We start from the raw sequence: 14,369 nt of genomic DNA on the forward strand, positions 1-14,369 counted from the left end.
GTATTTGTAAACTGGAATTACACTCCTATCGCGCATTTTGCAAGTTTCAGTTTAATTTCTTCAGTCAATCAAAAAGAATTTTAAAAAAATAAAAAATTGAAAAAATGTAACAAAGTGAAGAGGCAGAAGTGCAGGTTACAGCCTCCAGATTATTCCACAAAATGTTAACTGCTCTCAACTTCATCACCTGTGTGATATGTGTCTATAAGCCAGAATCAGAATAGTGTGCCTTTCATGTCCTCAATATAAACCACTCTGACTTGATGGGAGACAGCTGCAAATGTATTGTGATGGCAGGAAAGAAAAAAGAACATCGTTATTAGTATTAATCTTTATTTTTAAAAGTTCAGATCAGGCCCAGGTGTGACATTCTTAGTCCTGCTACCTTGACAATATTAATTTTAATTTTTAATTTGCACACAAGTAAGGCAGACAATAGCAAACTGGAAGCAGATAACAAGGTAGGCGAGTGCAGGGTAGGTAAGAAACCCAAGTGGGCCTATCCAGTTACGTCCCTTATTAAATTACGTTGTATAACAAATCATAAATTATTATTCTGACTCAGATCTCAGTTCACTGTTTTTATACTGCTCAGACGCCTACACAAATGCTTTGTAGCTTAGGCCACTGAATGCAGTAATAACTCAATAACATCTACCGGAGACGCTCAGCACCCAAACCTTTATCTCTGGTGTGGCTCGACAGTAAGTGTGCTTGTGTTATTAACCCAGTGTTTGTGGGTTCAAATCCCACTCCTTCAGTGTCTGTAATATAATGTTGTGTGTGTGTGTGTGTGTGTGTGTGTGTGTGTGTGTGTGTGTGTGTGTGTGTGTGTGTGTGTGTGTGTGTGTGTGTGTGTGTGTGTCTAATCTCTGCGTCTCATTCACAGGTGCTGATGTGCAAACGGTGGAGTCAGAGTAGTGGGTGCAGCCGCAAGAAGGAAAATGGGAAACAAGAAGGTGGGTGTGCTGACCCCACCCCACCCCCCCTCCCCAAAAGGTGAAGAGGGAGATATTGGACCAAGAAGGATGCTACTTACTGGACTGACCTAACGCTTTATAATATTCAATGTAAATTATACTTTTACTAATTTAACTGGTTATATATGTCAGCATTGTAAAAAAAAAAAAACAGAGGCAAGACAGACCACAGACTGGACCCACATTTGCTGGGCTGGTAACACCAGCACACATGCCCACTGAGCCACACCAGAAGTCTGACAGCGCAGCTCTCATTCAGTGTGATAAGGTTTACGGTCTGAAATGTCAGCATAGGAGAAACAAAGAGGTATTTTGCCTTTAGCTTGAAATGGAAAAGGTTTGAAAATGGTTACGCCCCCTTTTCTGTGACTGGCTCCTGCAGGTGCAGCTAATTGACTTGATTGACAGAAGTTATGTGCAGCTGGGGTCACCTGGCCAGAGAATAAAACCAGAAGCCTCTACAATTTGTGTAAGACACTTTTTTTTCTTTGAAAAGCGGTACCTGGTTTGAGGTCTCTTTAGAGTGTGATGCATTTTGTACTTTTAGCTAAGTGTTTTGTTTTCAGTTTGTCTTGTGATTAGTGTTCTTTTGTAAGCTGGCAGATGGCCAGCAGCTTTTTATACACAGAGTAAGGAAGCTTACTTGCAGAAGACTCACTCGATAATTTCATTTTGGGTGTGTTAGATTAAGAATAGCATAGCTGGCCTGTGGTTTGTGCTTGGACCATTCTGTCAACTTGCTCGGTAATTAAGTTTTTTGTTTTGTTTGTTTTGTCCCTTTTTTGATTAATTTGAAATGTTTTTCTTTGTATTGTGATTTTTGACCATTTATGTTTGGTGGCATTTGTTTGGATTTTGGTACATGCTACATGGGTAGGGTTAGGCTGTAACAATTGATAAAAAATAAAAATGTATTTCAAAACATTTAAAACTTAACGATGTTTCTAACACACAAACCATGCAGCACAGCCTAACATGATGTTACTTTGTGAATGCCGTTGTTTTCAGGAATTCCTTTACATTTGTGATTCGGACTAGTGATTCAATATATTATAAGTATTCAATGACAATTGCGGTTGGTTTTTGTCCCAGCCACAATCGTCATTGAATAATGAACAAGCTGTTAATCCCTTCATTTGGTGCTTTTCATGAAAATATGGCTTTACCTTCAACCACATTATGCCAGAAAGTGTTTCAATGGCATGAAGAATAAAATGCTCATTGTGCATAATGCAACACCTTGCAAACAATTAAGGGCTAATGGGATAATATGTTCAACTAGTTAATTGAGTGTTTTTAATTTGTATTAATTTGTATTTTTTTCCTTAAACTTGTATCAACACAATACAGGTTGTCTTATTTGCTTTGCCTTTGAATTCTTTGAAATGGTTAGTTTTGATGGCCAGGTGTCACCAATTAGATGTAACCAATTAGGAGCCTACTGATTTACTTCAGTCTTTAATTTTGTCAGTTAAACATTTACCACTTTTTATGCAATGTTTCTGCATATGTTTATAATGTATCACTATGAGTATGGGAATTGTATTCTTTATGGCAGGGGTCGGCAACCCTGGTCCTGGAGAGCCGCAGGGTGTGCTGGCTTTCGTCTCCACCTTAAAATAAGCAAGCGACTCAGACCCAAGAAACCAGGTGAGTTAACTGTGTAATCAACGGCTTTCATTGATCAATTAATGCCAAACAACAACGAAAGCCAGCACACCATGCGGCTCTCCAGGACCAGGGTTGCCGACCCCTGCTTTATGGTATGCATAGCCATCTGATTAAATGTGTTTTAAGTGGGAAATACCACTAAACACAAAACACCTCATTAAGAAATGAACAGCTTGTTTAGACTATTGGATTGCAAATTGGGATTGGAATGCAAGCCATCATACACAGGTGTACTCCAGGACCAAATTTGAGAACCACAGCTGTTGGCAATAACTAACTCAGATGGCTATGGTGGGTAAGCAAGTTTTTAGGTTTCTGTTCCAAAAGCAAACTATTGAACTTTGCTCCGAGAGATGAGGCAAATTAAACCATACAACTATAAAAACTACAAATTCGAGCACGCCCTTTCAATTCACGTTTGACGCTTCTTTATCGGTTGTCGGCGCGGACATATGACGTTTTCGGCGGAGGGATCGAAGCTTCAGGACAGAGAAGAGAAGCAGAGATAGAGAAATTGCTGCGGATAGAAAGTACGGGGACCTGGGAACATTTCAAACGATCTGCTTTTGTGCGGACAAATGAAAAATAACTAAGGCTATAGAAGTAAAGTGGCTGAATAACTGACAGGGGAGATTAGTTTTATTCTGAAGAAGAGTAAAAAATGTCGTCTCCGAGTCCGGGTAAAAGGCGAATGGATACCGACGTGGTGAAACTGTATCCTTTTCTGAACATAAACAACAGAAACAAAAATGATCTGCACATTTTGTAACAGAGAAGGCAGTGACAGCTGTTTTGCAATCGTAGTGCTAACGTCTGTAATAGACGAATACTGTCTATTTTGCTGAAATGTGTTCATGAACAATTTCTAACGTCTGTAGCTACGGTAGTTGGGGTTATTATGCCAACAAAAGTGAAAACTGCTGCTTTAATGATTGTCAAAGATTCCACACAATAGCTAGATAAGGTTAACTGAAACATCTGGATAATTTTGTTTTGCTTCTTTACTTGCTAGATGGTTAGCAAGCTGGCAAAACCATTGCAGCGTACAGTAGTACAATATCATGTTAACGTTTTATTATTTGTCTTCCGAGCAATAAGGCTATGTTAAGATTGGCTAAAGGTGTTGTGGCATCAGAAGCAGTAAGTGCATTATCAATATGTGCCAACTAATTTGTGATATCAACGCATTTGATTTTTTTTATGGCTAGCAAGCTTGTTCACATAGCTAACACGCAACTGTATAATAGGCGAAATAATGAAATAAACAGTGCGAGTTAGCTGCATCCGAAATAAACAAACCGTGTAACATCAGAGCAAATGTTAGTTAAGGTTACAGGGCTAGTTCTAAACATTATGGCACTGACTCTATAGTTCACATAAGTTTTTGTGAGATCAGTGGCCAATTAGTTATTTGAGTAGATAATTACCAAGCTAGCTAGAATAACAATAGCAATACCAAGCGACATTTAGAGACTTAGAGATACTCTCTGCTAACGTTTTGTTGATTTAGGCTATATTGGGCTGCCGTCAGATTGATCATGATGACAAAAAGTCTACTTGGGAAAAAAATGACATGGATCGTGACTAAATTGCATAAATCAATTTCTTGTTTTCCTGTTGGCCGAAATCCCACTAACATTCTTAGCAAGCTAAGTGGACGCACACATTCCGCAAATGTTCAATTATACGGTAACCTCCCGATATTTGGACACATTTGCTAAAAGTTGGACGTATGGGTAAGTTACTAATGTTACAAGATGTTTACTATTGACAGCACAGCTGTCACTTCAACGTAAAATGTACAGACTGTTCAAAGTCTGTGAGTTATGTCACTTGGCTAACTTCTGAAAAACACAAAATCGTTGTATATCATTTGCTTCCATATAATGATTGTTAGACATGTTGGGACATGATTATGTTTAAATGTGTAGTCATGCTAATGTTGTTCAAGTTATCTAGGGTACTGGGGTGAGCACGAGTTGTTTTCTCTCCGTCCTTTTGCAGAAATACTAGCATGCCGATTGGCCCTGTTGTTACTACCCGGAAACAGGAGGTATATCAGGGGTGTCCAGTCCTGTCCGAAATGGGCCGATGTGGGTGCAGGTTTTTGTTTTTGCTCAGCGACGCGACATCGGACTTTCTGCTTCTAAAGATATTGATCGAAGACCACGATTTGTCAATTAGCTGAATCAGGTGTTGTTGTGGTGGGCTAAAAGAAAAACGTCTGCACCCACACAGCGGCCCTTTTCGGAAAAGACTGAACAGACCTGGACTAAATGAACATTGACAAATGATGGTCTTAATACAGCCAGCATCTTTTTTTATTCTGGTAAAGACATCGCAGGAGTTGCACCAGCAACTCAGTTAGCTATTTTGATGTACATAGCACAATTTCAGAGAGGCCTATTTACAATTTTCGGTAAAGGCAATGCTAGGCTCATGGAGAGGGTGATTTAAAAACATTTTTCCTCTCGCTGCAATGCCAGAAATAATCTGATATAGCACATTAGACAACTACTGAAACTACTCGAGCAGGTGAAGGTAGTTGGTCCACGACTCTACGGAGGCCAAGCCAGCTGCCAACAATGCACATAGTTTTGCACATAGTTCTAAGCTTTTCCCATCTCCTGATAAGACAGAAAAACTCGTTTCTGAGTGGCGAATGGCATGACAAATTCCAACGCAGCTGTAATTCTAAACGTCAGTTTAACAAAAAAAAAAAACCCCATTATGTTCTGAAATTACAGTGTTTGTGGTTTAGCATATTTGTATTAATTTGATTTGTGTCCTGTGTTGACATACTTATAGAGTAACATTTTAAAAATGACTATCCACTCTGCTGATCTGAATGGAATGAAGTTGCAGATCTGAATGGAATGAAAATCAGTTTGATTATCTACACGGTACACTGGCTCAGTGAGTGGTGTGTGATGGTGAACATATTAGTACAGATCTGTCAGTGAAAATGACTCTCACAGAGAGGTAGCAAGCCTGGATTTATTGTGCAAATTTCATGGGGAGCTCTGACCATAGCCCCGTTCCTACGAGCTCTCAGAATCGTGACCAAATCCATCAGTAAAATAGAGAAAAACACATTTACTCTGCACATTTTCATGTACCAAAAGAAGAGAAAATCCATTAAGTGCTTACACATTTGAAAGACCTTTTATGGTTATTTGGCATTTCAGAAGTTCATTAAGATGTAATTTGCAGTACAAAACAGGTTGCTTTTATACGTACATTGCAGCCCACTTGTAAGCACATCAGTTTCTAACCTAGATGTGGTAATGGAAAAAGCAACAACATAGGCCTGAAGACTTTTCAACTTGGTCAAAACATGAAACATTACTCAAAGCAGAACACGTAACGTAATTGTTTCTTCTGTTTACCATACAAACTAGAAAGACATGTACTGTTTTAAGTTTTAAACGTATGTGTCATTTTATTTGCCTCGTGTTTTGAAGGCTCATTGTGTGAGAGAAATTGTCATTCCTAAAACAAAACTGGCGGAAGACTTTCATTGTACAAGCACAGATTCTATGCCAAGAAAACATGCCTATAATTTAAGAATACATCATATGTGACAATGTCACTCATTCACTTTCATCGTTCATCTGAGCACACTGACCTATGGCGTACTGTAGCCGTAGTAACCGCAAAGTGCCACCATGAGTCTTTCAAGAAGGGGACAGAAGCACCACAAATGGGTTGTTTTTGAGGTTGCTTGCCTTAGTGCTCATTGACTAAACACATTCACAGGTTGTTGGGAGGCAGGTTCAGGTAAACTGTGGTTCTGTCTGGACTATAAGAGGTTGTGTTCTTTCTACTCTCTATGACCATTATTGACAAGATTTTTCTACTGTGATATTAGCCCTGGTTGGTACTGCTATTCCCAATATTAAAATACAAATGCTGGGCTGAAAGAAAAAGGATTTAACCTCAGCTGGTGTTTTGGGGCACAAGTCCAATTGAAGCGGAAACCCTTAACCTCTGCTCAGAATCGAGAGCAAACACGAAGTCACAATCCTGAGTGGACTCAACGAATTTGTAGTAAAGTTTTACGGACCACAAGAAAGTAAGTATGGTTTATTAATTAATTATGAATGATGAAGCTATAACACAATAAAATGGCTACTTTCAAACACAAAATAAAGTATTTTTCAAAAAAACACCACTCAGGTTTCACAAGTACAGCTGAGATATCCACAGACTTCAGTGTTCCCACACCCCCCCAAGACCACCTGTGTAATAATACAGGTCAAAGGGGGGTCGGTAAAAATCGACTTAATTTGTTTACATACGAGACATGATATTTAAATGGTGACGATCTGATCATACACCCTCCAGTGGCGTAGGAACAGTTGTTTTGGGGGATACCGGGTAGTAACCCGCTTGTGGGCTTGTTGCTGTGTTTGTACCTGCCTTTGTCTCTGTGTGTGAGTGTGAATGCGGGGCAGTCTCTGAGTTCAGATGCAGACGCCCGCGGGGCCTGCATGCACTGGCCTGTACGCACTGGCCCTGTCTGAGTGAGCTGGGGGGGGGGGGGGTACTGTACGTGCTTCATTCAGGCTGGCTTGTGCCCTTTGACCCATAATGCACTCCTTTGTCCCTGTAGCTCCGTACGAAGGGGGCGTTTGGAAGGTGCGGGTAGACCTACCGGACAAATACCCTTTCAAATCTCCGTCTATAGGTACTGCCGCGTTCGTGCGTGTGTGTCTGTGTGTGTGTGTGTGTGTGTTAACTCCACTGTTCTGGACATTTCATCGTTAAAGACTGTCAGGCCCCATATACTTTAGGCCTCTCAGCGTTGGGTTTGCAAATACAAAACGCTCTCACAATGTTGCTGCCGTGTAGTGGCAATGTTGTTATAACACTGGCAGAACATTCCAGCAACATTGTGGACACAGGGCCCTGTCAGGAGGTGTGTGTCTGGTGACACATCGTTGTTTTAAACAACCCTCTGTTGTTAAAACGGTCCCATCATCCCTTGGGGGTGAGCTTGAGGGGAAGTGTTCCCATTACAGGGAATTGGGCCTTTAAGAGACTGGGCTTATTGACACCAGGACTCAATGCCAATAAGTGATGGATTATAAGGAAGGTCTCAGTGCTTTGTTCAGTCTGGCTGTTCAGTCTCGGGGGAAGCAGAGGAACAGGCCACTGAAACCAGTATTGAAGGGTCAAACATCACACACAAAAGGTTTTGGAGATAATTGTGCAGTCTCAGTTCTTCAATTAAGTAAATGAAAAATATATCTTGTTTTTTTGAAAATACAATAAGCAGTTTCCTAGTTTTACATTAATCTGCTTTCATGTTATTTCACACATTTCAGTTATAACCTGTTTTGTATTTCTCTTTTCTTTTGTAGGATTCATGAATAAAATTTTTCATCCCAACATTGACGAAGCGTAAGTTGAGGTTTGCCCATACCGTAAAGATGGGAAGTGGTGTCCCTCTCAGACATATTTGATGAACAGATTAACCTCAGAGAGTATGTTTAGAGCAAAGGAATGACAAACCCAGTCACACGCAAACTCAACCTATTTACTCAGTGACTTGATATGGCCAGTGGACAACTGGCATACTTAAATCCTGTTTATAACATAGGGTGGCTTTTACCTTTGCCATCTGTGTCTGTCTTGTCCAGCCAAAAAAAAAAAAGAATATATTATAGCTCTATTTTGACTTTGATTATGTTTGACTTCTATTGGCTGTTTTGCATGTGAAGCCGTTTTTGGGTTAAAGTGCGAGGGTAACGCTGAAGCCCCCTGCGGGGTGCTGGCCGATTAGACTCAGGAGGCATCAGGAGGGCTTCGGGTACGATCAGGAGCAGGGGGTCTGTCTGAATGTACCTCCTGCTTGTTCGTTTCCAGGTCAGGAACGGTGTGCCTCGATGTGATCAACCAGACGTGGACGGCGTTGTACGGTGAGTGGATGTTGGGGCTGTAGAAGCCTTCCGTGGGTCTGTGGGGGTCCCCGGTGGGGTTGTGGGGTCCCTCTGTGGACCTATCGGGGCCCCCGGTGGGGCTGTGGGCCTGGGGCTCTGTGCCCTGCCCGGGAAGCCTACACCAGCATTAATCTCACTCTTTGCTTAATGCAAATGAGGTAATGAGGTAATTCCTTGAGTGATCTAGGTCAGTAAACTAACCTGTTTTTCCTGTCGTGAGTAAAAAGGTCAGACATTTTGGTAATTCTTCATTTACCTCACTGTCGTCATGAGACACGCTGCAAATTCACCCGACTGCTTTAATCTGAAGGATTTACTGTCTTCTTTTTACATGACGGGAACGCAAATGTCTGCCTTCACATCACTGTGTGAGATTTAAGTGATCACAGAAAAATCCCCACTCCGTTTGTCCATAGAGTAATAATAAGCAATTAGTGAAACACTGCAGTTTTTTCATTGATAAGTCTTAACTGTTTTTGGATAAGAGGGGCAGACCCGACACTGGAGAAATAAATATTCAAATCAAATACAGTAATATCACAGTAAGGTCTGAGATGAGTCTACAGTGACATCTAGTGGAAATAAGCAGTACTGAACTGTGAAAAGGGTGCAGTAAATTTAAGTACCCTCAGCTCTAAATTATGCTGGTTTCTGTTCTCACCTTAAAATCACCAGTTCTTATCCAATAAATCAGATAAGGTGAACCCAGCCACCCTCCATGACCAAGATCGGGTATCCCTGGTTCAAGTATAGATTATTTCCTGTCCTCTAAACACTGGCATGACTCACACATTTGATATCCGTATATGTTGTGTCAGTGACATTGCCTTCCCCCGTTTCCATGGCAGATCTTACCAATATTTTCGAGTCGTTCCTGCCCCAGCTGCTGGCGTACCCGAACCCCATCGACCCCCTGAACGGAGACGCGGCGGCCATGTACCTCCACCGGCCCGAGGAGTACAAGCAGAAGATTAAAGGTGAGCCTGCGCCCGGCTAGCCCTGGATATCACACATTCAGGTGAGAGCAAGGGGGTGTGGTGTACTGGGCCACCACACACCACTAGAGCAACGGGGTGTGGTGTACTGGGCCACCACAAACCGCTCCAAGGTTATTGCTGAGTAATATAACAGGTACATACCAAAACTTACATTTCTTAAAAAAAAAAAAAAGTTTAGTTTACAAATGAATTATTAATGTAAACAGACAGACTAACATCAAAGTTGTAACAGAGGACAATATACAACTTATTTGCTGATACATTTAAAAAAAAAATATATATATTATTTGTTCAATTCAGTTGAAAGTGTCCCATAAGGAGTAGAGACTGACGTGGTCTCTATTCTAACTAACCCTCCCCACCCCACTCCTGTGTCCTATGATCATTAGGAGGGCTGCAGTTCTAACAGCCGTAACTGAGCCTGTTACACCGTCGCCTGTGAAATGTGTGCTGTTGTTGCCGTGGTTTGAATGGGCTGCCTGCCTCTCCTCTCCTCTCCTCCCTGACAGAGTACATCCAGAAATATGCAACAGAGGAGGCGCTGAAGGAGCAGGAGGAGGGCGCGGGAGACTCCTCCTCCGAGAGCTCCATGTCGGATTTTTCGGAAGACGAGGCTCAGGATATGGAGTTGTAGTGAAACGAGGAGCCCTTAACCAGAGACTATACCATTTCCTAACCACGAAGAGGACTATAATATTCATATTTAAACAAGCCGATTTTTTTATTACTAAAAAAAAAAAAAAAGAAAAGAAAAAGGATTTTTATGGATATAGCGTTGGTGTGTAATCTCATCTCTCCTGTCCTGTATGACCGTATCCAGTTCTCTGCCCAGGACCCATTTCCACATTCCACTCACGGTAGCAGTTGTAGCCCAGGTGCATGCGATTGCTCCCCCTGGTCTGGGCCCACTTGTGACTGGACCCTGCGACAAAATGGAGGCTTTTGTTCGCAGGGCCGAGGAGACGCACGTCAGTTGTCTTCGTGCCTAGCGCACCCAAGGAAGATTGAGGATTTTACTGGCAGGCCTGAAGTTCCCCCTCCCAGTTTAGCCATTCACACGGCTTGGATTTGAGACACTTGTGTGGCAGGTTCACTGCTTTTTACTATAATGCACTTGGCTATTGTTTTCTTCTCATATTTTAACTGCTGTTAGTGGGTCTTGGTCTTGAATTTCATGACATGACGGCCGGTTTCAACGTTATCCGGAAGAGCAGAGGGAACTCTAATGCTTCTCACCCCTTCTGCCTTCCGGAGAACGGAGCTGAAATCTGGCCACAGTTACTTTGGGTTCACCTACCTGCACACCTTTTAGTTAGTTTCATTTGAGCCTTATCAATCATGCAAGTTTGATCAAAACATCAATACCGGCAGCTATCATCAACTGCTGCTGTAGCCAGTGAAATAAGTAAAAACATGAAACGCCCCTTTCCCCTGCCCTCCCATGGAAGTAAATGAATTTAAATGAAAACGTATATAATAATTTCAAATAATATGCCACTTGATAGCAGAGAGAGTGTATTTTTGATGGTACACACACCTGGCACCGCACGCTGCCACCTAATATTGTGGGTGTTGTTTTTTTGGGGTTTGCGTGCCCTCTTGAGACAGGGTGTAATATGCAGTGCACTGGGTAAGTCCCCCTCCATTTTAGCTCGTGACATTTCCCCTTTAAATACTGGAGAGGAGCAGCCATACAAAATGGACGCCAGCGCCCTATGGCTTCCGCTGGGTTTGGAAAACTGAGGAAGGGTCGACAGGCTCCTGGGGGTGTAGAGCAGACATTTAACACGGTGTTCAGGCGATCAGGACCGGGAAGAGCCCCCGTCGTGCCATGCCACTGACACACGCACGCCAAGTCGGCCCTCATTCTGCCAGTTTTCTTTGCCTCTACCATTTAACACCGAGTACTTCTTTAGACATTTTCCTACACTGCAGTTCATACAGGAGTGGCGTGGCGGTTTGATGCAAACTGAGGAACTCACACTTGCCTCTCTGAAGGCTTTCCGTTGGAAGGCTGTTGTCGCAGATGTGAAGCGTTTGTTTACTTGGTTGCTCCTCATTCACCGGTGGGAGTACAGGCCCTAACTAAATCGAACGCATCAAACTCGCCTCTAGCTTATGCTACACTGGAATAAGTGTTAAGCTTTTGTAGGTGTAGCTACATGTACTGGCTGGTGAATACAACTAAAAACACTGTACAGATGGCTGTTGTGAGCTAATATTGTGCAAAAGGTAACTTCATTAGGTTTGAGTTAATATATTCTGTGATTTCCAAAAACAAATGTATCCAAAGACTCTGAAGGATGCCCCATGTGTGTTCCCTCATGCAAAAATACTCACGGGATGTACAGATGACGTCTGATTTCATGCAAAGTACTGCTATTATAGCGGACACGGATTAACATATCAGTTTGCTCGATGTATACCCTAGTCCGAGACTAAATTACATTTTGGATGAAGTTAAATGCAGATTAAGCCTGGTCTTTGTCTGTGAAACCGGGCCGAAGAGTTTAGAATTGGATTGCGTTTGAGTGCTGAAGCCTGAAGTTAAACCCGGCCCATTTGGTCTCTGGCAACTGGGGTAAAAGCAACATTTCTCTAGTATTTTCCAAAGCCTGACAGTTAAAAGCAACGGGATTTTCCGAACGGGTCTGGACTGAGGTGAGAGCGAGGTTTAAATTAGGCCGCTCCGCACTCCTACCTTACACCCCAGCGAGAGCATGCAGACCCAAAAAAGCGCTCTGGGGAGAGCTGGATGTGCTTTGCTCATCAGCATAGGCCTGCACTGGACCTCAAACTTTGCGAGTGGCATAGGGTTGATCAGACCGTGGATGGACACCCAAGTTAAACAATTCACAGGGGGGCTCATGCAGACTGCACCATAGAAGAAGAGTAAACTTGAACTTTTTCTTCATTTTTTAAAAAGTATTCTGGCAGGTTTTCTTTTCCCCCCCCCCCTTAAGATTTATACCGTATTGTATTCTGTGAAAAGACAAAAAAAAAGAAAGAAAAAGGAAATGTGATGTTGTGCATGTTTAATTAGGAAGCCTTTTGGTGCGATCAGGGGGGCGGCCTGACACTCCGGCCCTCCAGGGGGAGCTGTGGAGCCAGGACCTGGAGTGATCGGTGTTGTTCTCAGTCCTCAGTGTCAGCAGAGACTGGCTCTTAAGCGCACCCGGCTGTGGAAGTCATTAGGCAGTCAGTTTGGTAACAGAGGGCGGAAAAAATGTGTCATTAACGCTGGGTTTTTCCTTATTTTAATTTCTGTACCCCACCCGAAACCAAGTTTTATTAATTTCTTTTTAAAAGAAAATTGACAGGAGGGATACTTACATGCCTGCCACTGTATATTAAATAAAGAACTTGAGACGATATCTGTTGTTCCAGGATTGACTCCAGATTTACAGCGTAGCTTTGTGCTCATGTCCACACCAAGTATTATTTGCAACAATATCTCCCCGCCATGAACACACACACACACACACACACACACACACACACAGCACAGCTGTATAAGGCTGTGTCTTTTCTTCGGGCAGTGGGAAGACAAACTGTGGGAACCCCTTTGTGACTAGGCCTCAGTGGTCAGTGCATGGGTCTGGTGTGGAGAGTGCATTCACTCCTGTATTTCTGAATGGCTTCTTGGCCATGAAGCTGCTAACACTATCTGTTAGGGGTGGGTGCAGTATGCATAACAGCCATTTTCTTTTCTGTGTTGTTGCTGATACCGTCTTGGTACCTACTGAGTGATACTTGAAGAGTCAAAAAGGGCGTTAATCCGTCCACATTTTAACAAATTCTCATCTTCCCCAAATTTTCCTTTTCTTTCAATTTAATTGCATTGTGATTTTTTTTTGTAGTGGGCATACTGGTCACACATGACATGCCTTCTATCCACAGGAGTATATCCTCTTAAATAGTTCTGTATAAATTAACTGTAATAACTTCCTTTTTTTAATAAAAGTATTAAATGTCTACAAATGAGTGAGAGGAGACATTCGTGTCTTGTGTTGGGTGAATCACTGAGACAATGGGAGAGAGGAAAGAGCTGGTGTTTAATAATAATAACTTATTTAACTGATGCTTTCATCCAAAGTGTCTTAGAGTTAATTTGACTAAGCAGGGGACAATCCCCCCCCTGGAGCAATGCAGGGTTAAGGGCCTTGCTCAAGGGTCCAACGGCTGTGTGGATCTTATTGTGGCTACAGTGAGGCTTGAAGCACCAACCTTCTGGGTCCCAGTCATGTACCTTAACCACTACGCTACAGGCCGCCCCCTAGTGGTCGTTCGTGGGCTTCCTGTCAGCCACCTTTTATACTTTTCATTAGAAAAATGAATGTCTATGAATCTCATATTAGCTATTTTGCACCAACACACTAACATAGAAAACCAACAAATAAATATAAAAATATAAAAATATATTTAAAAAAGGAAAGAAATCGGATTGCCAAAGATTTCCGACAACACTGTACATATTAATGTTAGAAAAGATATGGCTGGGAAGCATTAAAACAATCAAATGCAATCACCTACTTCAATAAATTCTTCAAATGAACATTATGGTTTCTGATATCGGTTTAAAACTGGGTAGGTTCTACAAATCAGCCACCTAAACAGCCACCTCCATCTTAAACCACACGACACAGGATTGTCACTGATCAGAAGTGGCAAATGGTCGCCAGTTTATTAGCAAAGCACAAAGAAAATAGCCACGGCTATCTCGCATCAGTTTGTCAACCTAGCAGGCTCACAGTACCATGAGATGGGTATCTCAA

General features: G+C 42.2%; 1 protein-coding gene across 1 annotated transcript; it reads left to right on the top strand.

Annotated features, from left to right (window-relative positions):
• Positions 1-2,835: 2,835 nt before the first annotated feature.
• LOC133119142 (ubiquitin-conjugating enzyme E2 H-like) lies at positions 2,836-13,575 on the top strand. Its single transcript, XM_061229577.1, has 7 exons — positions 2,836-3,365; positions 6,650-6,726; positions 7,267-7,341; positions 8,018-8,057; positions 8,523-8,575; positions 9,445-9,573; positions 10,104-13,575. Exons 1-7 carry the CDS (start codon positions 3,313-3,315, stop codon positions 10,226-10,228), a joined length of 552 nt encoding a protein of 183 aa, XP_061085561.1. The 5' UTR covers positions 2,836-3,312; the 3' UTR covers positions 10,229-13,575.
• The last annotated feature ends 794 nt before the right edge of the window (positions 13,576-14,369 follow it).

The sequence above is a fragment of the Conger conger genome, chromosome 19 (assembly GCF_963514075.1).
Source record: "Conger conger chromosome 19, fConCon1.1, whole genome shotgun sequence".
Taxonomy (NCBI): Eukaryota; Metazoa; Chordata; class Actinopteri; order Anguilliformes; family Congridae; genus Conger; species Conger conger.

Coding starts and splice junctions, on each gene's coding strand:
- LOC133119142 (XM_061229577.1), top strand. CDS start 3,313: ATGTCGTCTCCGAGTCCGGGTAAAAGGCGAATGGATACCGACGTGGTG. Junction 7,342..8,017: donor TTTCAAATCTCCGTCTATAG/GTACTGCCGCGT, acceptor TTTCTTTTGTAG/GATTCATGAATAAAATTTTT. Junction 8,576..9,444: donor GACGTGGACGGCGTTGTACG/GTGAGTGGATGT, acceptor TTTCCATGGCAG/ATCTTACCAATATTTTCGAG.